General features: G+C 41.3%; 2 protein-coding genes across 3 annotated transcripts in view; both read right to left on the reverse strand.

Moving 5' to 3' along the window:
• Positions 1-655: 655 nt before the first annotated feature.
• On the reverse strand, positions 656-12450 carry COQ2 (coenzyme Q2, polyprenyltransferase). Its single transcript, XM_032800414.2, is given in 8 exon segments — positions 656-1190; positions 3452-3640; positions 4166-4299; positions 6649-6734; positions 6998-7119; positions 9340-9506; positions 12178-12318; positions 12321-12450. Coding segments are annotated over 8 exon segments (1119 nt in total). The 5' UTR covers positions 12445-12450; the 3' UTR covers positions 656-1034.
• A 4964-nt stretch (positions 12451-17414) lies between these two features.
• The window catches only part of HPSE (heparanase), a 32784-nt gene continuing 23217 nt past the window's right edge, over positions 17415-26981 (reverse strand). The window contains exon 12 of one of the 2 annotated variants that reach the window (XM_075066114.1): positions 17415-17503. In XM_075066114.1, coding sequence (XP_074922215.1) covers positions 17488-17503 — 16 coding nt within the window. In that variant the 3' untranslated portion in view covers positions 17415-17487. Of the gene's footprint in view, positions 17504-24460; positions 26816-26981 lie in introns of those variants that run through there. The other variant, XM_032800415.2, reaches the window with a different exon arrangement.

Here is a 26981-nt window from a genome sequence, read left to right on the forward strand (position 1 = left end):
GGCTAAACAAATCCCTAGTACCCTGGTAACCAAATGGCAGTTGCTCCAGGTTATCAAGGCGCACCTGGAGCCAATTAGACCTTTCTAGAAGGCAGTGGAGTTAGCTACTTTAATTAGAACACCTGCAGCCAATCAGGGCAGGCTAATCAGGGCACCTGGGTTTAAAAAGGAGCTCACCCCAGTCAGGCAGAGAGAGCCAGAGGAGAAGGAGTGCGATTGAGGAGCATAAGAGGCAGGAGCTGAGAGTGAACTGCTGGGAGATTTAAAGAACAGCATTATCAGACATCAGGAGGAAGATACTGTGGTGGGATAAGAAGGTGTTGGAGGAGGCCATGGGAAGTAGCCCAGGGAGTTGTAGATGTCATGCAGCATGTTACAGGAGGTACTATAGACAGCTGCAATCCACAGGCCCTGGGCTGGAACCCCAGAGTAGAGGGCAGGCCCGGGTTCCCCCCAAACCTCCCAACTCCTGATCAGACACAGGAGGAGTTGATCCAGACTGTGGGGAAGATCACTGAGGTGAGCAAATCTGCCAAGAAGCGCAGGACCCACCAAGGTAGAGAAGGAACTTTGTCACACAGGATAAAAAATGATTTACTGGACCTAAATATTTCATGTAAAAAAAACTACTGCAAAAATCAAACCACGAAAACTTCACAGCAGATTTTATTTTTCATTACAAAATTACTACATTTTCACATGAACCATGACCCTAAGAAACGTACTGAGAGTTTTACAGACTGCCAGGGCAGTAGTCAACATTTTACAAAAGATTCCTTGCAAGAGGGAGGACAGGGATTTTACAATAAAAGATCACCACAAGCAGCAGAGAAGCTTAGTTGCCAAGACCACTGCTAGTTCAGTCTTTAAAGTGTATTCACAAGGCACACACTAACAATAATTCTGTTTGCTGAAGTATCTTCTTAAAAAACAGACGCTTTGGCCAAATATTTTAATTAAGCAAAACTAGTAGCAGTTGCAGATAAGATGCTTTTACCTTTCAATAGTTTTTTTTTTTTTTTTTTAAATAATGACTAAATATCAGTGTTGACTACATTCATTTCTTTGGGATCTTTTCTTTTCCATAAATTTCCAGTTACAATCCCTATGAAAAGTAGAAGTCCGATTGTGCGGTTAGAGGTAAACTTCTGCCAACAGTCTTCAGGTTTGTGTATGTCCAAAGTGTAAATCTGTGAAAGTACAGTATAATGTTCTGTTGTTATTATCTACAGTACGACAAGCATGCCAGACACTTCAGAGAAGACACACGTCCCTAGCTCAAGGGACTCAAAATGAGCTCCACACAGGCTAGCGTCAGTGCCTGCACTGGATTAGATACAGACACAGAGGTCTGCCTAAATGTGCTTGACAAATGGATGAAGATATATCAGAAACGTACAGAGAACGAGTAACATGTATGGATACTAAGGACCAGATTTTTAAAGGTATTTAAGCACTAAAAGATACAGACAAAAGGTACATAGGGTATTATCTGTACCTTTAAAAATCTAACTCAAAGATTCAATACAAACACACGAGAGTTTACAGGAAAAGGGTTCTCAAATTGTCATCCACAGAAAACTCACAGGAGACCTGCAATAGCAGCTGGAAATAAGGATTAGCCAGCCTAGCTGCCTCCATTGGGGAACACTGCTACTTAAAATGAGTTGCAGTAGGATGCTCAGGGTACAAAACAGGATGACGACCAAGCAACAGAGAAGCAAGTGCAAGACAGGGGCATGTGGGAAAAGAGATGAGAGGGGATTAAATGAATAGCAAAAGACAACTGCAATTAACTTTCCGAAAAGTCTTATCAGCTACCATACGGAAGACAGTTGAATACCTAATTACCTTCCAAATATCACTTCTGTGTATGTATTTGCATGGGCACATGGACGAATAATCGGTTTTGTTGTTCTTGCTAATGGTTCTATACTCCCTTCCTCACAGAGTCTTATGTTTTCATTCTCAAGTATCCAAGCCTACCTGGTCTGGAGAACAGAAGTTCTCATGCTGTGCCAACTCCCATGTACAGGAATTCTGGCCATTCAATATTTGCATGATTAGAAAGAGGGAATTTAGTGCCCATGAAAGATGCCAGGCCAGCAGTCAGAGAGAATGAAATCCATCCATAGAGGACAGCACCCGTATCAGATGTGCGACCTTCCCCAAATCATCCCAATGTACCTCACAACCCTGATGTGGGGGAGATCATAGATCAGACTGCATGCCAATTAGAACAACTACTAACAAGGCTGCAAGCTGGCATATGGACTCTTCTCTATTACCAGGAACTACCTCTACACTTCTCCTACCACTAGTCTACTACTGAGACCACCGGTTCATTTTCTACAGACTACTTACCATCACTACAAGCTAGATCTGGATACGAACTGATGATTGAATTTAAAAATCAGAAGTGTGAGTATATAAAAATATGAGTCCCAGCTGCTCATTCTATTGATTAAAGTAAGTTGGATTTTTACTACATTTTACTCATCAGATCACTAAAACTAATATAGGTATGAGACAGTGGACTGGACTGTTTCCTGGCACTTACACAGAATTGTTACCTGAATTACAATTGTAGGATATTTGCAGTTGGTGATAAAGTATGAGACCAAGGGAACCCCGACTGTCTTTGAGATCCCAGACTGAGTTTGCAGGGCTTGCAGTTAGAAAATATGTATTCATTTTGTGCCAATTTCATTGAGTTACTAGGAAACAAAAAAGTCATTTTTCCATTGCTGTTTTTCAGAGCATAACCCCATTTAAGATTCTGCATTCATTGCCAAGCTACTGGGCCATTTAGTTTCCCCCCCCATTAACCTTTATACACCTTTTAATTTAAGTGAATGATCCTAATGTGTAGTAGAACCTCAGAGTAACCAACACCAGAGTTACAAACTGACCAGTCAACCACACACCTCATTTGGAACCAGAAGTACACAATCAGGTGGCAGCAACAGAGGAAAAGAAAAAAGCAAATATAGTACAGTATCAAATGCAAACTACTGAAAAAATAAAGGGGAAGCCACATTTTTCGTCTGCATAATAAAGTTTCAAAGCTGTATTAGGTTAACGTTCAGTTGTCAACTACTGAAAGAACAACCATAACATTTTGTTCAGAGTTACAAATATTTCAGAGTAACAAACAACCTCCATTCCCAAGGTGTTTGAAACTCTGAGGTTCTACGCTAATATGAACCTATTGTCCTCTAAGTCATGCATCCAAATAGCATGGTGATGGCTACAACAAACATATTAGGAGATGAGAAAAGGCTGCCATATGCTTAGGTGTATAAAGACAGACCTGCCTGCAGCTGTTATTAAAAAGCCTTCTTTTTTGCTGTAGCAGTTTGAGACACGATGACTGAATATTTTAGGTAAACTGATACAGGATTTTAGATCTAGAGCTTTCACTCAGAAAAGTACAAAAATCAGATCAAACCTGGTGAGCTAAGTGAGCACCGATGGCAGCCACAGCTGTGTAATAGAAGAAAGTTTGTTCACAGTTTATTCCTGCCACACACAGACCCATGAGCATTGCAACACTGAAGCCACTGAGCCATTGCTTTGTGTTTTCATTGAACCGTAGTGCTGTTGACTTCACACCAATGAACATGTCATCTCTTTTATCCTAGAATAAAAAAGGGTTATTAGAAAAAACATAATACCCTTAGCAATTCACAAGTTGAGAAGTCATGGGTGGAGAAAGTAGTTTTAGGGCTGTAATAGAAAAGGCTTTGCCTTAAGGCCAAGATTTTTAAGAACAGGTGTCTAATGTTAGGCTCCTAAATCCATTTTTAGGCACTGAAATAAGGAGCCTGGTTCTCAAAACTGCTGAGCACTTGACCACTGCTATTGACTGTGAGGTACTTAGGTATACATAGCACTTTAACAGTAAGGGCTCTACTCAGAGGCATTCATGAACTAATTTACAGAGATAGTACAGTGAGCAGAAAAACACGCGATGATAGGGTAATTAGTGGGGTGAAAACTAGTGGATAAAAGAAAAATCTCTTAAAAGCATTTCTACGTTTTAAATCTGCTGATTGCAGTGGGAAGATTAGTAGGGCTATGCAAGTCCAAAGTCATGGGTTTTATACATAAATACAAACATACCTAACAATGAGAAAGTTAACAGTTAATGTTATTACTTCACCTGATGTGCATAGATGGTGTCATATATCAATGTCCACATAACTCCAGAGAAGTACAGAGGCAAACACACTGACCAATCACATGAACCTTTGACCGCAGACCACCCAAGTAAGCCTCCCCAATTAAATGTAAGTCCTGTAAGTAACAGAAATAAGAAAAATATACAGAATTATAGGCTTCTAAAAATGTAAGAGTCAGGAACAATCTAAATTATATATTATTTTTTAATCAGCATTTGACACTCAAGCATCTGTGTGGTTTTTTTTATTTTTAATCCCTACACACTTACAGGATGGGGGACTCTCTCCTGGGAAGCAGGGATTCTGAAAAAGATTCAGGAGTTGTGGGGACACTCAGCGGAACATGAGCTCCCAGTGCAACACTGTAGCCCAAAAGTCTAGTGCAATCCCTGGATGCATAAACAGGGGAAACCTGAACCAGGACTGGGGTGGTTATTTTACCTTTGTATTTGGCTCTGATGTGACCACTGCTAGAGTGCTGTGTCCAGTTGTGGTGCCCACAATTCATAAAGGATGTTGATAAATTGGAGAAGGAGGTCAAAGAAGAGCCACAAGAATGATTAAAGGATTAGAAAACATGCCTTACAGTGACAAGCTAAATAGATTGAGCTCCTTGAGTCTAGCAAAGAGAAGATTAAGGGGCGACTTGCTTACAGTCTAGAGACATAAGGTGGGTGAGGTAATAACTTCTATTGTACCAACTTCTGTTGGTGAGAGAGACAAGCTTCCTAGCTTACAAAGAGCTCTTCTTCAGGTCTGGGAAACTTACTCAGAGCATCACAGATAAACACACATTGTCCCTCCCACCAACAACAGCTGCTCCTGTAAAAGCCATCACCTCACCCACCTTGTCTCTCTAATCTCCTGGGACCCAACACAGCTTTAACAACATGGATTACAGTTTATAACTACACACATGGGGAACAAGTATTTGATAATAGGCTCTTTGATCTATCAGAGAACGGTATAACTATCCAATGGCTGGAAGCTGATGCAAGACAAATTCAAACTGGAAATAATGGCATAAATTAACAACTGTGAGGGTAATTAACCAATGGAATCATTTATCAAGGGTCATGGTGGATCCTCCCTCACTGGCAATTTTCAAATCAATATTGGATATTTTTCCAGAAGACACGCCCTAGAAATTATTTTGGGGAAGTTGTATGGGCTATGTTATACACAAGGTCAGACTAGATCATCACAATGGTCCATTCTGGTCTTGGAATCTATGAACCCAGAAACACGGAACTCATACATGAGGAAGGGGGGAAAAGAGAGGATTATTCTATTATTTTCTCATGGGAAAAGAAAGGAGCTATATGAGAAAACAGGAGTGCTGATCATAGTAGGAAACACCACTTGTCTCTCTTCTACCAATCCCTGGGTTTCCATGCTCTTCTTGCACCTGCAGCAGAAGGAAAGTGACTAACATTCCAGACTCTGAAATATTTGGTGAGAATGCACTGACAAGGATGCTGGCTAACTGCTACTATTAGGGACAGTAACAGAGAAACCCTATGGTATCTGAAGAGCAGACAGCTGAGCTGTTAGTACATTGCACTGTGCAATGTTTTATCTTTTCTTTTTACTTTTTTTTTCTTCTTTTTTAAAATTTCAGAAGAGTGCAGTGGAGTGTTCAAACAAGAAGAAGAAAAATAACAACCAAAGATAAACCACATGAACTGTTATAAAAACTTAAATGTATATCACATTGGGTTTGTAACATTCATATACATCTATGTACCTATAGATTACACAGTATAAATAGCAACACATTCTCTCTCTAAATTATATCTGATTTAACACAGATACACACATCCATCTTGCAAACAGGTGTACATGTGACTAGTCCCAATGAAGTCAGCAGGACTACCCATATATCTCAAATTAAGCATGTTCTTAAATGTCGGGCCTAAGCTTAATGTTTGTTAGCTCTAGAGAACTGTTCAAGACGAAAAATAGAAGGAGAACAGAGCAGACACAACAGTGGTGGTTACTAAAGGTGGTAGATATTAAAAATGGTTCCTAAAAGTGGAAAAAATATGGGAAACAAAAATTTTAAGGTAGGATACCAAATTGGGTCAAGCTGGAATACAGTGCAATGCATCTGTTTACCACAGTTAATTTAAATGTTTAAGATTGTAATACAGGGTGAAATACATATTTAAGAAAGATTTCCAGAGGCTGAGAGAAAAATGTCCCACATCTCCTACTTGGCACTCAGATGACAAACGGATTATTTCTCAACACCAGAGTGTGGGGAAAGGAGGAACTACATGAGGAAAAGAAACTCCATGTGTTTCACTATCTGTTTAAGAAATGTGGGACATACCAATGACCTTATTTGCAGTTTCAGGCAACTTCATTTGATATTGAAGTTCAACTATTAAGATTTTGCCAGAACACTTAAAAAAAAAAAATTACATCTGAAAGAAGGGAAACTAGTGATTTTGAAGCTCACCCAAAACCAACTGCGGCCAATACGTGATTCTCTTCATCAGTGGATAAGTGATCACAAGAGACAGAGAGGCTGCTCCTAGGGCAATACTGTAGTGAAAGAGGTTCATTAAGAGACTTTATGTGGTTTACTTTAAATAATTCTGTTGTACTCTCATTATTCCCTAGTCTAAGAAACAATACTGTAGTATCAGAGGAGTGATGCTGTAGTTAAGACTGAAAGTATTATTTCGTTCTAAAACCATGGATTTGGTTCCTTTCTCAAAAAACTGCCTTATCTGTTGAAATTCATCATGCTTTGCTTTAGCCTGATAGCGAAATAGCGTAAGAATAAAAGATCACAGGTACATTACCTATAATAATTTAGACACAGAAGGACACACAAAGCCAAGCTAAGCTGTCCCCCAAGAAAAACGAAGGACTGAAAAGTTGAGATATCTCCAACAGCTATTGGTCGACTTGCTGTTCTTAAAACCTAAAGAAAGAACAGTTTCAATACTAAATCCAATATACTGAGTAAAAACACACATTATAGGCAAAATTCATATCTTAGTGCAAAGTAAGTTGGAAAAATTAAGCCCACAAGTCAGGGAATTCAAAAGTTACACTTCCTACACCAATATTACCTCTACCACATTTCACATCCTGTATATGGTACATATTTATGAATAAATATTAAGACTTCTACTAAAATATGGAGCATTTTAAAAATGAAAGCAGGATTATGTGTAATGAGGCTGAATTAGAGATACTGCAGAAAGTTTAGATTTGAATTTTATTATGTTTGCACTCAGTGCAATATTGAAAAATTAACTTTTTGCACTGAATATCCCTATTTTAAAAGCAATTTTGTTCAAACATTCGAAGTGTTTCTGTATAAAGATGTCTGTAATAGGGTGGAAGATTCTAGGATTATTAAATAGAGTTACAGGGCTCCTTCTGTTGACTCATCCTGCATTTAAATACTTAAACCCTACATAAGGATGCTGTATAGTAATTCCTGGTCATACTAACAGATGGATTCAATTAGCTCCAAGCAGGATATAGAAGGCAATGGAACCTCTTTCAGGGGCAGAGAGGTCAGCAGGAAAAACTCTAGGAGCAACCAAGTTTGGGAAGAAAGTTGAAGCTGAATTTATGTTATCTAAATTAATAAAACTAAACCCCAGGGAAGGAGTACGTTTTCACTTTATACAGAGCAGTTGTACTTTGAGAGCCAGGTAAGAATGCCACCTGCTTACAGTGCTCCAAAAAATTTATCAAAAAAGTGTTGTTTGTGTACACTTTAACAATACTAAGCTATTTTCCTTTAAGTTTGGCTCAATTTTCCTCTCTCAGTTAAAACTACAATTATACCAAAGTTAGAAGTTTATAGATCTGCAGTTTAAGTGAGACACAAAAAATATTTTTGGGGCCATAGAAAGTATTATCTTCACCTTCACACAACTCAAAAATGGCTCTACCAATTTAACTCTAAAATTCAAGAAAAAAATCACCTGTGGGTAAGACCAAGCAAGGGATGTTTTAGTCAGGAAAATCAACAAAATGACCACTAACTAGACATACCACCACTAAAACACTCCCGACCCACTCTTGAAGACAGCTGTCTGACGTTTTATTTGTAAAATAATTTTCTGTACGAATTTTAAACTCCTTACTGTTACATTCATCTCAATTTCATTTAAGTTCATTATTTTGTTGTATTTAGGTCACAATTGTGCAAGTGACTCCATAAGGGAAGCAGCTTTTATTACCAGGAACATAAGTGTCAAATTATCCAGTCTTCTCTTAGGACTCATCTATACTGGCACTTTACAGCGCTGAAACTTTCTCCCTCAGGGGTGTGAAAAAACATCCCCCTGAGCGCTGCAAGTTTCAGTGCTATAAAGTGCTAGTGTAGACAGTGCAACAGTGCTGGTAGCTACTCCCCTCGCGGAGGTGGATTTTTTACCTCTCTCCCAGCGCTACGCTGTGACTGCACAAGCCATGTTAAAGCGCTGTTGCGGCAGCGCTTTAATGTTGCCAGTGAAGATGTGCCCTTAGTGTAAAATTACTGAGGAAACTGCAAGTTGACATTACAAAAAGCTCATTCTTATCTAGGGTACACTACTATAGCCACCAGTTTAATCAAGTGAGTATAAAATTCACCTTTGACAAAAATTTACACCTGAAAAGTTACAAAATGCAGATAAAGAAATCCCTGATAATTCTTGGGTAGACAACGGCTAGCAAGGTTAAAAGAAGCATGTCAGTTGGTTTTGCTCAGTTTTTAGGAAAACGTTACAAGAAGTGGGTTTACGCTGATTACGCTGATTACTTTGTAACTATATGATGTACCTTAACCTACATACAAATTACCTAGAAAACAAAGAACCACTGCTGCATTACTACTTGTGGCTATCTCTTATACAAAAAAGAAAATCACCTTTACCATTCAAAGATTAATGGTAAACATCAGATTACTTGTTATTACATTTTACTCAGATTACATCTGAACCAGGAGAGAGAAAAAAAAAAAGATTACTTGGAAGTAGTCTTTATCAGACAAGCCTGTATTTCTACCAGACAAACAACCAGTTTGTCTTGGTGAAAGACAGAAGAGGACTTACTTCAATAAAAGGCCAGCAATTTACTTACTCATCAAACATTAAGAGGAGCCTGTCTGTTCTTTTCAAGTCCATGGGGCTTTCTCTACCTTTTTGTCGAAGTCCCGATCCCACATGTCATTAATTGTACAGCCTGCTCCACGCATCAGGACCGCTCCAGTACCAAACAGTGATAGCATATACCAGTCTGGAAAACAGCCTGGCTCTGCTGCCAAGCCTATACTCCATGTGCACGGCAAATACAACAGCCACGTTCCTAGAAAAGTGAGTTTGAAAGGGATTAGAAAAAGAGAAATTATACATGGAATTACTCTTTAGCATGCCATAAAAGGCAAATAAGTGTCGAATTACTAATTAAAAACGTTTAAAATTGCAACACCAAAGCTGAGAGATGGCTAAAATGGTTATCTGTGCAAGGCGCTGCAGTTTCACAATTTGATTCTGCTCCTTTACTTTTATTTTTCTTCTTCTTCTTGACTGAAATGTTGACTATAAAGACGCTTTGTCTATTTTCCCAATAAAAACAGAAAACTGAACCATGGAGGGAATGCAGTGTTTGAACAGTAGCTATAAAAATCAGCCATTGCAGAGAACATAAGATGCAACACATACTTGCTAAGTCACTTTGTTCCACATCTCTATCCAAACCAAATATTTAACTACCTTTACTATTATTCACAAGGACATATTCCAAAACAGATTTGTCTCCTGAGTTTATATGAATTGTCTAGCGAATCTGTAAAAAAAATTTATGTTCCAAATATCACATGACCTGCTGACTAATTGACTGTCTAACCTGAATAAGCAAATTGCAATCCTTCTATCAAGAACAGAGCATACTGGATTTCTGTCTTATTATAAATCTATAAAACAACCTCTCTCCCCCCATCGCCATCCATCCCCATTTCTTCCCCCCTATGACTGGAGGGGTGTTAACAGGCAATTTCACCTTAAAAGGTCCCTTGAAATGTGTTTTAACGTCTTAGGCTATGTCTACACTGTGGACCTTACTGCAGCACAGCTGTACGGTCTCCCATGTAGCCATTCTCCTGCCAGCATAATTAAGTTACCCCTAACAAGCTGCAGGAGAGTGTCTCCTGCTGACATAACGCTGTTCATAATGCAGGTCATGTGATATTTGGAACATAAATTTTTTTTACAGATTCGCTAGACAATTCATATAAACTCAGGAGACAAATCTGTTTTGGAATATGTCCTTGTGAATAATAGTAAAGGTAGTTAAATATTTGGCATGGATAGAGATGTGGAACAAAGTGACTTAGCAAGTGTGTGTTGCATCTTATGTTCTCTGCAATGGCTGATTTTTATAGCTACTGTTCAAACACTGCATTACCTCCATGGTTCAGTTTTCTGTTTTCATTGGGAAAACAGACAAAGAAAATAGAGCTTTTGCTGGTGAAACTTGTGTCTGTCAGGGGTGTTTTTTTACACCCGACACACACAGGTGCTAGTGTAGACACAGCCTTAGTTTAAACTTGTGAGCAAGTTTCTCAGACCTGAAGAACAACTCCGTGTAAGGGCAAGTCTACATTACAGACCTATATTGGTATAACTACATTGCTCGAGTGTGTGAAAAATCCACTCCTTAGTGAGCTAGTTATACCTACCATGTAGTTAGCAGTATGTCAACAAGAGAGCTTCTCCCGTCAATATAGCTACCACCTCTTGGGGAGATGGATTAACTACCCCGACAGGAGAGACTTCCACGTGACAATCATAGACATAAACTATCCCAGGGCACTATATACAAGTGCAGAGATTTGCCTTACTGTCCTTGAGAAACATTTTCCTCTCCCATAATTGTACAGTGCTGCTGGGCACGAAACTGTTAGCACCTGATCCTTTGAATGGTGCTGTACTAGATCACCTGTAAACCAATCAATCCTTTTGCCCTGAATGATCCTTAAGTGTTTTATATTACTAGACTTCTGTTGCATGAAGTACACCTCTATCTCGCTATAACGCTGTCCTTGGGAGCCAAAAAAATCTTACCATGTTATAGGTGAAACCACGTTATATTGAACTTGCTTTGATCCACTGGAGCACGCAGCCTTGCCCCCCCAGAGCGCTGCTTTACCATGTTATAGCCGAATTCATCTTATATCGGGTCATGTTATATCAGGATGAAGGTGTATTATTATAACATGATTTTTGTAAAACAAACACTGGAATTTCTTTTGTAAAGAAAAGTGCTCTCAAACTCAAAAGGCACTTTGTACTTAATGTCTTTTTTGTGGCTCAAACAACAAGGAGTTTTAGACTGTGATAGGATGAATGGTGGTTTTGAAAGTTGTACATTAAAAAAATGATTAAGGACTGTACAGACCAGACACAGGTATTACTGTAGGCAGTTTAGCTTTGCAGCAGATAGACAATCCAGCAGTCTCCTGGCAGGTGAATGCTCCTGAAATCTATTTTTATAGCAACACTTCACATTTCTATGACCCCTCCCTCCTGAAAGCCCCAGTAATTGCAGCAGCCTTCATGGAGCTTATCCTCACACAATCCTGGTGTGGCAAAGGCACATCACTCCCCAAGGAGAGGGGAACCAGCGCCTACTGTAGAAACATACGAACAGCCACACTGGGTCATACCAATTCTCCATCTAACCCAACATCCTGTGGCCCGATAATGGCCAATGCCAGGTGCGTCAGCGGCATGAATGAGCAGCAATCATCCACTGAGCCACCTGTGTTGTCCAGGGCCAGCTCCTGGCAATCCGGGGCTTGCCACAGCTACGGATAGTGCTTGCGCCCGGCTGTTCAGCACCTTGGACAGCCGGGCCCGCGCGCTGACGCGAAGCAAGGCGCTGAACCCGGGGTCCCGCACGCGGGGGCGGAAGGCGGCTCTCTGCCCCGCCCCGCCCGACGGCGCCAGCCCAGGCCTCCAGCCCCGCAGGGACTCACCAATGGGCTTGTCCAGCCTCATGAGCCGCATGTAGGGCTGCAGCGGCCCGGGGGCCGAGCTCACCAGCCCCGCCGCGGAGAAGCTCAGCGGCCGCCTCCCGCTCCCCGCCTCCCAGCCCAGGCCCAGCGGCGAGCCGGGGGCCCGTGGGCCGGGACAGAGAGCGCGGCGGCGGGGCGGGCGCAGCCGGCGCGGAGGAGACGGAGAAGGCAGCGGGGCCCGGCGGCAGTTCCAGGGGCCCGGCAGAGCCGCCCTACCAGAGCCGCCATGCTGCTCACTTCCGGCGGCGGGGCGCGCGCAGCCTGATGACGTCAGGTGTCGGGACGCTCCCTCGGCTCCGTCCCGCTGTGAGGTACTGCGCGTGCGCAGCCCTTTTCCTCCCTGTTGCCCGTGTCCGCCCGCTCCCGAAGGGCGCGAAGAGTTTCAGTCACTTCGCCTGAGGCTGCTGAGCCATCCCCGCGGGGCGCGTGGTGCGGCCCCTCCCCCCACGGCCACGGGCCTGGCCCCCGCACGTTGTGGGCGGTGAGCGCAAAGCCCTGGCCACGCGATGCCGCATACCCGTCCCCTTCCCCACGGCCTGCCGGGCCAGGCTGCCAGCTGGTCTCAGTGTCTGCGCCACAGTGTTGGGGGAAACCCCCAGCCCCGGCCTGGCCTACGGGAAATCCCTGCCTTCAGCAACGCGTGGGGATTTCGCCCCTTCTGATGACGGAGCCCACTGGCCCTTGGCCATTTTCTCCCCACACCTCTCCAAGCCAGGGCCTACGTTTGCACTGAGAGCCGGGGTGCCTGGATTGCGAGAGCTGGCCCTGGACGGAGAACCCCAGCAATCAGTAACGTCCCCGTAAGGTCACCAGTGGCAGCACCGCAGTCCTGCTGCCTGTGGGGAAGCTGAACCATTATCTCCCTGCTGTGCACAATGCCGTTTGTTTCCATCATCTCTCATCTGGATTTTCCCCTGCCATGGCCCTGGAGGATGGACTCATCCTATAAACTTCCAGGAGTGATACCCTCGGTCGCTGGCAAAGCCTATAGCTGTGCCTACTACTCATTTCCATTTCTCTAGGGCAGGACAACGTTTCTCTCAGTTCTTAAGCCACCTCTTCCTTCTGTTATAAGTTTGATTCCCAAAAGCCTCCTGGCTACATTAATCTTTTCAAACCAACAGTCACTTCTTAACCATCTCCTTTCCTCTTACTAATTAGTGTCACCACCTCTGAGATGCAGAGAAACTCGCCATTGCCCTGCCTACCACCAGCCGGACCCCGTTTCCCCTCTCTGGGATTCTTGAGGACGCACCAGCCCAATCTTCCTTTTCCCTTCTTAGGTGTCCACCACCATCCCCAGACACCCCCAGCCCATAAGCGCCTACATCCATGCCTTCCCAAGAGCCCCTGCCTGCCCCACACTGGTCCCCACTGTTTCCTGCTCCGTAATAGCAAGCCTTGGGTCCATCTGTCCTTCCCAATCCCATCTTTCACATTTCCCAGTGGAGCAGGACCCTAGCCACCATGGTTTGGGCATATTGAGGGACCAGCGCTCAGAGCAGGACCTGGGTGTGGCACTAGTGGCACTCCCAGACATGTGACGTATATTGTAGTTACATATATGGTAGTTAGAAGTTTGCAGCACAGCCAGTTGTGCTGCTGCATGTGTGAATAGCTTAGAGATGAGAGAGAAAAAAAACAAAACAAAAACATTGCAACCAGTAAGGCAGTAGAAAAACCATCCAAGCCAGTTGGAAACTGGCTAGGTAGGAACCCTATTACTAATATAATACATGGTTACTTATGGAATAACAACTGCCAACACTTTGAAAGAACCTTCCACCTGAAGAACTAAAAGTACTTCACAAACAGTGAGTAAGGCTCACACTAACCTTGTGGGGTAATTATACATCATTATCACAATTTATAGATGTGGAAATAGAAGCACAGATTAAGGCTGGGATTCACAAAGGTACTTAGGTGTTGAAACACTGAGGGTCATGGTGCCTAGAAAGTCCCAGGAACAACACTGCAGTCCACCATGAAGACTTAGGTGCCTAAGCTCCCTATAGAATGAATAGCGAGAGGTAGGTGCCTAAGCATGCAATTCACAAAAGTCAGCATGCTAGGTGGGGAGCTGCTAAACTAGCCAATGGGAGATGTCAACCTGAGTGGTGTTGGAGATAGATGGCTATAAAGAGGCATCTCCCTCTCTTTAGCAAGCCAAAAACAGGAAACAGCTGTCTGGAGTCAGACAGGTTAGGCACCTCTTATGGGATCTGCCTTGCTTCACACAAAACAGCCAGAGGAGGGAGTGGTAGTGCTCACCTTATTACTTTTAGCCCAGTGGTTGGAGTACTCACCTGGGATGTGGGAAACCCAGTTTCCTCCTCTCTGCCACTAGGGGAGAAAGGATTTGAATAGGGGTCTCCTACCTCTCATTACCTGCTGAGCTCTAGAATATTATGATGTGGGGGCTCCCTCAGTCTCTCCTGCTGAAGGTGCTCCACTGTGGATTAAATAATGAAAGAGTGATTGGAGCAGGTGGACTGGAGTCAGGGTCTCCCCTCTTCCAGGTGAGTGCTCTACCCACGGAGGCATTCCCCCCCTCTCTCTGACCTCTAACGATTCCACTGTTGTAAATACTTAAACAGTCATGTGGCCCGAGAGGCAGGGGAATGAATGACTTTATAGCCCAGGGCACCCACCTGGGAGTTTAGGTCATTTAAGCTCAGAAGCTTCTCTTGAAGTTTGAAGTGCAGCAATTAAAAAAAAAAAAAAAAAAAAAGAGGGAGGGCAGGGTATTGTGTACTCTTCTATAGCCCCAGAAAGCTGCTTGCTCCCAATCATTTGTGCCTAATGCCCTTCACCAAGAACACCCTCCCATCCTTAAATTCCCTTCACCAAGGTATATATTGGAAGATGAGACTCTTTCTCTTCCCATCCCTAAGCAGTAGCAGATTTCATTAAGTATTGCCTTCCTCACATCTCCATCAAGAGCAGTTGCAGTAGGCTGGCCTATTTTCTAATTAGGAGAAAATACAGAGATCACAGGAGTGACCTTTCTAACCTAAAGTACAAACAGTTACATTGGTATAAGGACTAAACCAGTGGAAAAACAAATTTAGGCCTAGTCTACACTAGAAAATTAGGACAGCATAACTGCATTTTCACACAGGGGTGTGAAAACTCCACCCCCCTGAGCAGCATAGCTCAGTGGTTTGAGCATTGGTCTGCTAAACCCAGAGTTGTGAGCTCAATCCTTGAGGGGCCATTTAGGCAACTGGGATAAAAATCTGGGGATTGGTCCTGCTTTGAGCAGGGGGTTGGACTAGATGACCTTCTGAGGTCCCTTCCAACCCTAACATTCTATGGCAGTTAAGTCCATTAATGGCTATTAGCCAGGATGGGTAAGGAATGGTGTCCCTAGCCTCTGTTTATCAGAGGGTGTTGATGAATGGCAGGAGAGAGATCACTTGATCATTACCTGTTAAAAAACTGACCTAAGTCCTGGTGGAAACAGCACTAGGTGAATGGACAAATTCTTCTGTTGACCTAGCTAACACCTCTCAAGGAGATGGATTACCTATGCCAATGGAGACCCCCTCCCGTCAGCATAAGTAGTGTCTACGCTAAAGTGCTTTAGCTTTATTTTCCTTGTAACTATTTCTGACTTTAATGCCTCATTACTTGTACTCACTTGAAATCCATCTCTTTATAGTTAAATAAATGTGTTTTATTCTTTAATTAAAACTAATCCAGTGTTGTGAATTGTTTGGGTATCTTAATTTAAGGTAGCATTGGTGGGTACTTACTCTTTAGAGGGGGCAATGGAGTGGTCTGGACACTGCAAAACACATATTTTTGGGGGAGGGAATTCAGGACAGGGAGTGCATTGGGATCAGGCTGAAAATAGTAACCAATGTGCTGGAAGACAGAGTGTGGCTAATCCCTGCTGACAGGCTGCTGGGCCAGTGCTGTGGCTTTACACAGTACTCAGGGTGCGACCTGTGCGCTGGCAAGCTGATTGTGACCAACCCAAGTTGTACGCAATAACAGTGAAGCATTGTGAAGCACTCAAGGTTGTGTTGCAGGAGTGACTCAGCTCCTTACTGGTCTGGATTGCACCCCAGAATGTCATATACATTCCCCACTGCAGAGCTAGGGACATCAAAACAGTGACAGCAGCAGAGAATCCTGTGGCACCTTATAGACTAACAGACGTTTTGGATCATGAGCTTTCGTGGGTGAATACCCACTTCGTCAGATGAACGTAGTGGAAATTTCCAGGGGAAGGTATATATATGCTAGCAAGCAAGCTAGAGATAACGAGGTTAGTTCAATCAGGGAGGATGAGGCCTTTCACACCTCAACTGCTAGAACAGGCCTCATCCTCCCTGATTGAACTAACCTCTTATCTCTAGCTTGCTTGCTAGCATATATATACCTGCCCTTGGAATTCCACTACATGCATCTGACGAAGTGGGTATTCACCCACGAAAGCTCATGATCCAAAATGTCTGTTCTCCTCCCTTGGTTTTCACACCTCAACTCTAGAACAGGGCCTCATCCTCCCTGATTGAACTAACCTCGTTATCTCTAGCTTGCTTGCTAGCATATATATACCTGCCCCTGGAAATTTCCACTACGTTCATCTGATGAAGTGGGTATTCACCCAGGAAAGCTCATGATCCAAAATGTCTGTTAAGTCTATAAGGTGCCACAGGATTCTCCGCTGCTTTTACGGATTCAGACTAACACGGCTACCCCTCTGATACAAAACAGTGACAGATATTTTAACAACAAAACTTAGTCTCTATGTGTTTTAAAGTTTCTTCTAGCTAAAAAGAAAAGGCCATGAATATGTTTCAGGTCCTAAACTAGCCTGATGGTGTTTCTTTGAATTAATGACTTGACATTTTAATATTTTTATTTTAACTTTAGTTCATATTATTTTCCTCTGTAGGCCTGGACTTTAATTTCAGTCAGTTTCTGTATCCACTGCAATGTTTTCACATATGACAAATCTCTAAATTGCATTTTTTTAAAAAGTAATTCTAAAAATGGCATGGGAGGGGGGGATGACACATGGCTGTTCATGCTGTCTCGATTTCCACATAAGATAGACTCAGTCTACAAAAACAAAGGATATTTCTTTCTAACTAAATGCAAGCCTGAAAATAGTCAAGCTGGGTTCTTTCCTTCTTACTCACCTCTGCCCGGAAGTTTCTGCAGGCCAAATTATGTCTTCTGATATCTCTTCAACCCTGGTGTTGTCTTTGAATTTGCACAGGTGTAATTGATTGGAACTGTTCATCAAGGTATATCTCAGAGCTGTTGGCCACTGCAGAATGAGAGGGAGTAAAAAGCAGTACAAATGTACCTTGGTTACTAAAGTCAGCGGATATGACTGTTTACACAGAAAGAGCTGCATTTTTGTTGTACAAGGTAGTGCTGTTTGTACATTGTGTTTCAGATAGAACTTCTGAGACTACACCTAATATATTGTGTTCAGTTCTGGGCTATTCAGCACCAGAAACACTTAAGCAAATTGCAGTGAGTTCAGCAAAGAGCAATTAATTAGGGAACTGGAAAGACTGACTATAAGGAAAAGTTAGTTATAAATGTTGACTAAGAGGGTGGACATGATAGTTATCTATAATTGATATGAGTAAAAAGTCAGTAAGAGGAAATGTTTAACGGGAAGAAACGAAATAACCCAAAGGTAGTTAAAGGAATTTAAGAGAATGAAAATTTAGCTGAATATTAAGAAAAACTTCCTGACTCTGAGATCTGTTGGACTGTGGAATAGTCCCCCCAAAGATTGAACAAAATAACATGGTATACAATGTAGAGAACAATCATGTAGTGACTGGAGGATGGACTAAATAACCTAATAGGTCTTTTCCATCTCTAATTTCCATGAACTAATATTTAAGTTTACATCTACTCTCAATACATTTTCTCTTACAAAAAATCCATGCTTTTTGTGTGTGGATCTTTGTGCCTTTGCTGTTTATCTACCAGCTCCCACCAAAGGCCTTCAACTTTTCTGCTAAGTGCATTTGGTAACATGCATTAAAAATAACGGGATTTATAAATTGAAATGTGAAGAACTTTAAGTTCTTTAGTTACAGTACTTCACTTCAGCTATTTATCAAAGCCTTTTCTTACTACTTAATTTAGTAGTATTAACACTACCTGATATTGTTTATGGAATTTTTATATATGCTGCTTTGATGCCTAATAGATTTAAATCTTATTTTACAGATTATATGTGATAAACATTTTTCACATGTATGATTTGGATGTGGGCTGTCACAGCTCTGTCTTGGTGTTTTACTAATCTCCCTTTACAATTTACAATCGCCCATTACAATCTGCATTCAGATTACAAAGACCATCATCACCATTACCAGATCTTGTGATATTTCACATATTTTAAAGTCTCAGGTCCTGGAGGCAACTAATTATGTGAAGATTTCAGTTTCCTTTAAAAAAGTAAGTTTCAGCTTCCCTGGTGGAGGAGAAAAGCCTGAATAAATCACCTGTGTACACTGTAAAGGCTAAGTAACTGGAAGGCAAAATAAAAAACAAACTTTAAAAAAAAACAACTAATGATTTTTGAGGCCTTACTCCTGATTCTTGAATGCTTGGACTGGACAGTGCTGCACTAGAAATACAGAGAGCACTTGTTATGAATTGAGGAGATGAGCTTTGTAGCATAGTTTAAGTAATTGCTCCCTCTGGTCGCTAATTTCACACTATAAATTTATAGGTTTGTTTTTTAACCAAAATCTCTGTGAAGCTCATTGAGCAAGGTGCCTGCCTGATTTGGATATGAAAGCACATTACAGTTAACATTTTTGTCATGGGTGCGTTTTCACTGCAAAAGTTGTACTATGAGTATAGTACACAGGGAGAGCTCCTTTCACCCAAGGACTTCTCATTGTTTTTACAAAAGTAGGGAAATATTTATTCTCTTCTGCAAATAGAGAGGCTGACCACAGAAAGGTTAAGTAAATTGTTCAAGGCTACACAGTGAGTGGCAGAAGCAAGAACAGAACTCAGGTCTTGACAGCCATTGTGGTGACAAAGCCACTAGACAATTGCTATCTTGCCATTACTGCCCATTGCCTCTGCAGCTATTCGGGACACTTATTTTTGTAGACATTCTCTTACCCTCAAACAAATGGGTTGAGTCCATTCTCTTACTGTGTAAGAGGTTTATATGCTGATTTAGCAAGAGTCATTTATAACAGGAAGCCTCTTACAAAAGAAGCTTCAGGTGACTGTGCAGTATCAGGAATCAAATCATCATGACTCTATGACCTCTGTAGTTCCCCAGGAGGCTAAGTGGTGTCTCATGCCACAGCCTCTCTCCCTTTCAGTGTGACAGAGCTGACAGAAGCTCTACAAACTTAACTTTAAATTCATTGAAATTATCCTAAGAGAAAGAACTGGAAACAGAGAAAAACAGTACAGTTCAGGGTGTCACCCAGTTTATTCCATTCATTGTTCGGCTGTAGAATAGTCTTTAAGGCAGTAAAACATCCTGTGAAGAACACCATGACCCACAGGGGAACCCACAGTTGCTGACCACTGGTGGAATGAACATCCATTTATAGCAAAGTGAAATGAAAGTCTTCAATCACAAGCCCAGTTAAAGTGTAATTCTATGGTAAAAGAGATGGTACTATGAGTGCCATTGTTATCCAGTATGTAGATGTAATGGCTATTTTTAAAAAGGATTGATATCTCTAGTGATCCACTGTTAATCATGTGGAGTTATTGTTACTGCATCCAGTCAACAATGTACATTAGATGTTACGGGCCTGCTGAATCCTTTTCATAATCAGAGAAGCAGCATTCATATGACAGAAGCCTGCTTTGGTCCAATTTAAATCAATGGTCAAACTCCAACTGCTTTCAGTGATAGCAGTAGTAGATCATGTGTGTTTATGTGTATAAAATATTGCAGTGCATAAATTTTTATGTTCCACGATAGCTAATCTTCAGAAACAGAGCTGCAGTAAATCTGGGCTCAGTAATCAAAGTTCTACTTTGTCACAGAATACAACTTATCACAAAGAGATTTCACAAAAATGAAAATTTCCTCAAGGACGGGTATTAGTCACAAGTACACTTAGAGCTCTACGCCCTCAAATGGATTACATGTCAATGCAATGATAGGGTGGAGGCAGACACTCGCAATCACTATAATTAGTCTCCATAAAATAATTTCACAATGAGTTTGCGTACAAGTGCTTTAGATGTTCTGTTTGTCATCCTTTCTCCCTTCCTAATTCCTAGTCATATTTCCGGCAATAATCATTGACTGTTCTTGTAGTGCAGTTTTGTTTGTGCTGTATATTTTGATTTGTGTATATCGTTGAGTTTCAGGATATGTCTGAAGATTTATTATTTGAAACTGCGGAAATGATTTTAAAAAAGGCCAAAAGATTAGCACTTTGTTCATCCTATGGCCCAATCCTGCAAAACCATACTAAAATGTTTGTGGGATTGGAACCTAAATTAGCGCACACATTAAATTAACTGTCCAATTACATTTTCTTAGATTAACAATTTACGTAAAGCTTTATTTCAGATAGAGCACCATTTAAATCACATGCATTTTAAAAAGGTCCTTCAACAGTTAAGGTTTTTTCCCTGCTTCCCTTTTAATGTTTAGATGGGCCTTTTGGGTAGGCCAGAGAGCAAAACCAAAAATACTCCAATTCACTTTTTTCTCTCTGCTCATACTATGACAGATTGATAATAGTCTGGCCAAACTTTATGGAAGTATGATACATTTACTGAGTTAAGTAATAACATATTGAATTAGGTTTAATATATTTGTGGTCTGTTGTATTAAATATCAGTCGTGTATGTTATTGGAATTGTATATAACTCCTCTAGGACGTGGGAGACGCTAATCACATTTCTGCAATTATCAGCCCTTTGATGCCACCCTCTGGAGAGATGAGTATATACTAGTTCAGACTGACAGAACAGGAGTACTTGTGGCACCTTAGAGACTAACAAATTTATTTCAGCATGAGCTTTCGTGAGCTACAGCTCACTTATTCGGATGCACAGAATGGAACACACAGACAGGAGATATTTATACATACAGAGAACATGAAAAGATGGAAGTATGCATACCAACAGGAAGAGTCTAATCAATTGAGATGAGCTATCGTCAGCAGGAGGAAAAAAAACAAACAACTTTTGAAGTGATAGTTAAGACGACCTGTAGAAGGTATGAGGAGAACTTACTTAACATAGGGAAATAGATTCAATTAGTGTAATGACCCAGCCATTCCCAGTCTCTGTTAAGGCCTAAGTTAATTGTGTCTAATTTGCATATTAATTCGAGTTCAGCAGTCTCTCTTTAGAGTCTGTTTTTGAAGCAAAACTACCACCTTCAAGTCTGTCACTGAGTGGTTGAAGTGTTCAGACTGGATTCTCTAGGGACCAGCAGAAGAAGAAAGGATTTTTTGGTAAATAGCCTAATTTTAAACAGGTTCATCATCTTCTTCCTGCTGTGACAAACAAAGTGGACCCCCTAGTTTATGGAGGGTCCCAATCCTTAGGGAGGGGTAGAAGGAGTTGGCCTACTGAGGCCCCAACAGACTGGATGCTTGTTCTGAGCTGAAACTGACAAACTTGAAACTACCATGAAACTCCTTGGGTGTTTTGAAGGACTACTTCTGCCAAAGCCCACAATAGGGTTGGAGTGATCTCTGGCACAGGCACTAACTCTAGGGTGCTCTGGGGTTGGAGCTCCCATGGGAAAAAAATGTTGGGTGCTGAGCACGTACCAGTAGCCCCCTTTCATCCCCCAGCACCTCTCCCTCCATCCCAGCTGCCGTGATCAGCTTTTTCATGGCATGCAGGAGGCTCTGGGGAGGAGTGAGGACATCGCATGCTTGGGGAAGGGGGTGGAAAGGGGCAGGGAGGGGCCTGGGGCAAAGCTGGGGGGGTCAAGCACACCCTAGCACATTGGAAAGTCAGCTCCTGTGATCTCTGGTAAGCTTATTGGCATGCATGGTGGTTCCTTTGTAGTTCTGAATGTTTTCAACTTAAGAATAAAATAGGTTTGCAGAGGAAGTGCTATGTGGTACCTTACAACTGTGGGCAATTACTTTGTTGTTAGCCTCTGAAGACAAAGTAATCAGTGCTGTTTAGGGAGTCTGTCTTTTGTAGGAGATTTCAGAATACAGTCAGGGGGACTGTGCAGCCTGGAAATACCCCAGTCAGGAGGGAGCGAGACCATCTCCATTCAAGCGAGGTGATAGTGAGGCAAGCTGGCAGCCTCGAGTGGATGCCTTTGCTGGATCACGGAAGTGGAATAGAGGTGCAGTTGCCCTGAATTGTAACACCTGCAGGTGGATGCTGCTTGATATTTGTTCATTTTCAGCTCTTCTGCTGTGACTGGTAAATGCCCCCTTTAAGGTCTTACAGAAAAAGTATTTACCATCAGCACAAAGTAAACAGATTGCAAAAAAGAGGAAAGAATGGTATAGTAACCTTAGAATTTATTTGTAACAGAAATACAAAAATTGTAGATGCAAATAATTTTCTTTTTGACTATCATTTTATAAGGCACAATAAGAACTTTTGCTGTTCTGTTTTACCTATCTCCATCCAAAGACTTTGATATTCACACATAGGGAATTCTTCTGGAAGCTTTCATCACATGGCCCACTACTTTCAGCTTCAGAGTCATGCTTTCCCAAAGTTCCCAGCCATTTGGTTCTACTGTTTGGATTTGCACCTATCTCTATATATCATTTCTCCACTTCACATGACTATACCATAGAAAAAGGAGCCATCATTTTAAAATCTCTCACTCTAATGATCCCAGCTCAGAATTTTGCTATCTTTTCAAGAGCAGAAATGCTGTAAGCACCGTCCCTAAGCAGAGAGGAGGGTGATCACATAAGGTAGTTGGTTGCTAATGATTCCCATGCAGTTGGAGACTCTAGCTTCATTAATTCTTTCCTGGTTATTTATGTCCCCCCCTCATCATTTTCCTTCACAGGTACCTTGAACGTTGACATATACCAACCTGCTGCATTGTGATTAACAAAACAGGACCCCAAATTTCAGTGTCTTAACACTGAAAACTTCTTAGACACACTTTGCCTTCTTCCCCTCCTCCCCTGCCCCGTTCACTGTAAGGAGAGCCAGTCTCTGTCTCTGCTTCATGCTTAAGGACGTACTTTAAGTAGCTGGACTATACGAGTTCATGGGAGATAACCATCTTCTGGAAAATACTACTTCAAAACACAGAACTTAATGATGATTAGGTTACGTTTGCTTAACCAAACCATGTCAAGTGTGTGAACCTGAATTCCCCTTCCTCCCAATTCTGGGGACAATGGGAGAAGAGGTACATGCCAAAGCTGTTAATTTTTCCTGCTGTACAAAAATGCTGTTCTCTCTTTTATACTTCTGAAAAATGCCATGAGTATTAAAACAACAAAGTAATTTCTTTGAAAATAATTAAAATGGGGATAGGAAAAAAATTCATGAGCTATGATTTCATGTATGTATCAATTCCTCAGTCTGGATTAAATTCCTGTGGTTTATTATAATGCCATGGAAAAACCATAAAACAAGATGCTAAGGCAACAACTGTAGTGGGCGGGAGATAGGCATGGTCAAGTTACATGAGCCCAGTGCTGAGAACCTGGGATTCTAATTCAGGCTCTGACACTGAACCCTTTGTAACCTTGGACACATCATTTAACTTCAGTGCCTCAATGTCTTCACCTGTACAGTGCAGCTAATAGTGCTTTCCTGTTCATTATATAGTATTCTTCAGAGGGTGTTATAAAGATTAATGACATTGGTAAAGTGTTTTGAGATTGAAAAACATTATCCAAGTTCTAAATATCACTAATTGTTACCTCTGTAATGATAATTATCTATTAAAGAGGCCATATGTTTAAAAATGAAACTATCACAATGATTTACATGTTGACATCACAAGCCTTGTCTCCATGCTCCCTTGCATTTGTACTGTTATCCCTTGTTTTATATTCATCTGGTTGAAACTGTAAAATCAATGTTTGTCAGATGATGTTCCACAAAAAATATAAATCGCAATAAGAGGTTGTGTGCTTCAGATGAGGTTCTTTTATTTTTTCTCTCTTGCACTCTCATGGGAAACCACAGAAAGAAGCTGGGGGAGGTTTGATTAAAAGAAAAAAATCTGACTGTAAGGATTTACCTTTCCCAGATGTGAATAAGCTAAAAACAAACCTTCTAAAGAAAACCACAATTACTAAAATGTGATAAATTACTTTATTAAAAATGTGCAAATATAAAAATGTCACAACAGTAAAACAAACAGTGAGAGCTGTGTTTCCATTTTTAAACTGATATTGTAAAGAAAACCACAATTAAACTGTAATATAAATTTTATTAAAATATGCAAATATAAAGTCATTACAAACAGGGTTGGCTGTGTTGCTGGTTTAAGAACGGTTCTGTAAAGCATGCTGTCAGGTTAGAAAACCAAATGTTACTACTTGTTTTTCAAAACTTTAGACTGTTACAACTAAACATTTATAAATCTAATTTTTTTTCATAATTTATGCTATTTACTTCTTCCATTTGGAGAATGAAGGGAGACTTGGTCTTGCTTTTGTTTATACCAATTTCACTTTTGGGCAAATATGTATTAGCACAATAGTGCACTTTTTGCATTGCAAATACTGCAATGAAATATTTTAAGTTGAACACAAATTATGTTTTCATTGCAATTTTTAAACAAAATGTCATAACTGTATTTCAGTGATTTGTAGGTTTATAAAGTAGTTGGGTTTTTTAAAAAACAATCTCAATTTGGTTCCTTATTTACTCAATTGGGTCTCTTAAATCCTGAATAGGAAAAATAGTCATATGAAACTTTTTCCCTGATACATCTCAAAATAAGCATTCACAGTTTGCACTGTAGCAGGTTGTATGTTTTTTAAGAAAACTAGCTACAAACAAATATCGAAGGCAATAGCTGTGCTTTAAGTTATATTGCTGTTTGGTGTTTTGAGATTTATTTGTGACAGAATAAATAGTTCCTAAGTAAAGGTATAGGAAGAATGCAGTAAGTTTAAGGGAGAAGGAAAATTGGCTTTGAAAGGTTACCAAGAGAAGGTGGCGCCAGATGACATTTACTACTGCTGGCCCAAAGAATCTTAAAAGATCTCCTGACTTTCATAGACTTGGAGAGGTCTCACAGTTCTGACTGGGAGAAATCAGCTGTCTCCTACAGTCATGTTTGTTATTCTTAGCGTGATCCAAAGCCCAGTGAAGTTTTATCTCCGACTTCAATGGGCTTTGAGTCGGACCCTCTGTGCCTTCCCTACAGTTAGTGAAACCATCCAGCCTGATCATAATTCAGGCACTTGGTAGTGACATGAGGGGACTTCAGTAAGCATATTCACAGTTCCTCATGGCGTTGTTCAGAGGTACCTTTTTCCCAACACTGATGACATTTGTGAGCCAGCGAAGCAGGTTAAAAGGAGATCATAGTTATCCTGAAAAATCAGTATAGCAGAGTGAAAAGCTTTATCAGAGTGAAAATCCACACCTCTGAGTGATGTAGTTATACTGACCTAACTCCCACTGGAGCCAGCGCTATGTCTACAGGAGTGCTTCTCGGGAAGGTGGAGTACCTACGTCAATGGGAGAAGCTCGCTTGTTGACACAGGTAGTGTCTTCACTAAGCACAACAGTGGCATAGCTGTACTTGTAAGTGTAGACAAGTCCTAAGTTTCAACATTTTTCCTCACTGTTTCCCTCCTTCCTTTATTCATCTTCCTTTTGCTTGTTTTCTCCATCCCTCGCCCCCAACATAACTAACAGTTGAAAAGTGCAGCTGCGCTTTGGACATTCCTTAATGCACAAAAAAATCAGAAGCTCATTACCTGCAGTAGCGAGTGGTGGCTTTCCCATGATTGTCTCCTGCTCTCCCATATTGTGTGGACATTAAAGGAACAGCGTGAGTAAAAACACTGAGGGGGAGGATATATTTTTTAAAAAGCCCTCATGAACCTCATCTGCTCTCAGAAAAAAAAAAAAAGGCTACTATAACAATTGTGCTTAAATTTATATAACCTAGGCGATGAGGGAATATCAAAGTCTTTAGCTGGCAGATCTGCAGACACAGTGTAATCAGCTCCTGTGACAGGAGTGTGCGGAAAAGAGAAGGACTTGCTGCTAAGTGGACCACTGGGGACCCAAGAGAGGAAGGAAGCAACCTCCCCAAAACCTGGGGACAATGTTCTTGGAGGTTTACATCAATATGGTTCATGTACACAGTACAGAATATGCATTTATGCCCTCTCCTCCCCCAGCGTTTGCTGCCACTCCAGCAAATTTGCAGCAAGTTTGCCAGAGTTAATGCTTATTGCAAAAACGTGACCCTCTAGTATCAAACCTGAGTTTTAGCCATAATGCGCCTGCAACCGTCCTGTGAGGATGTGTTTAAATGCAGGCAATAGCTTTTGCATTTTTTATTACATAAAATCCGTATGAAAAAGCTGGAAGGCCAAGAGCACTCCCGGGAGGGAGGGGTTTCTTAGAAAGTGCTGGCAGTGTTTTGTTATCCACCATCCTTAAGACATGACCATTCAACTGAACAGACCTGCATGGAGAGAGGTTGTTGGGTTAGTTATGCATTGTGTGCACCACCTAACACAAAGCTCACTTGGTGTGACTGGAAGAAAGGAGGAAAGTGTGGACATTAAGGCAGATTTATCTTGCTTTAAAACTAGTTAAACCACTTCCACCCCCATCCGTACAGACTTACA

Source organism: Chelonoidis abingdonii, chromosome 5, assembly GCF_003597395.2.
Source record: "Chelonoidis abingdonii isolate Lonesome George chromosome 5, CheloAbing_2.0, whole genome shotgun sequence".
In the NCBI taxonomy this organism is placed as follows: Eukaryota; Metazoa; Chordata; order Testudines; family Testudinidae; genus Chelonoidis; species Chelonoidis abingdonii.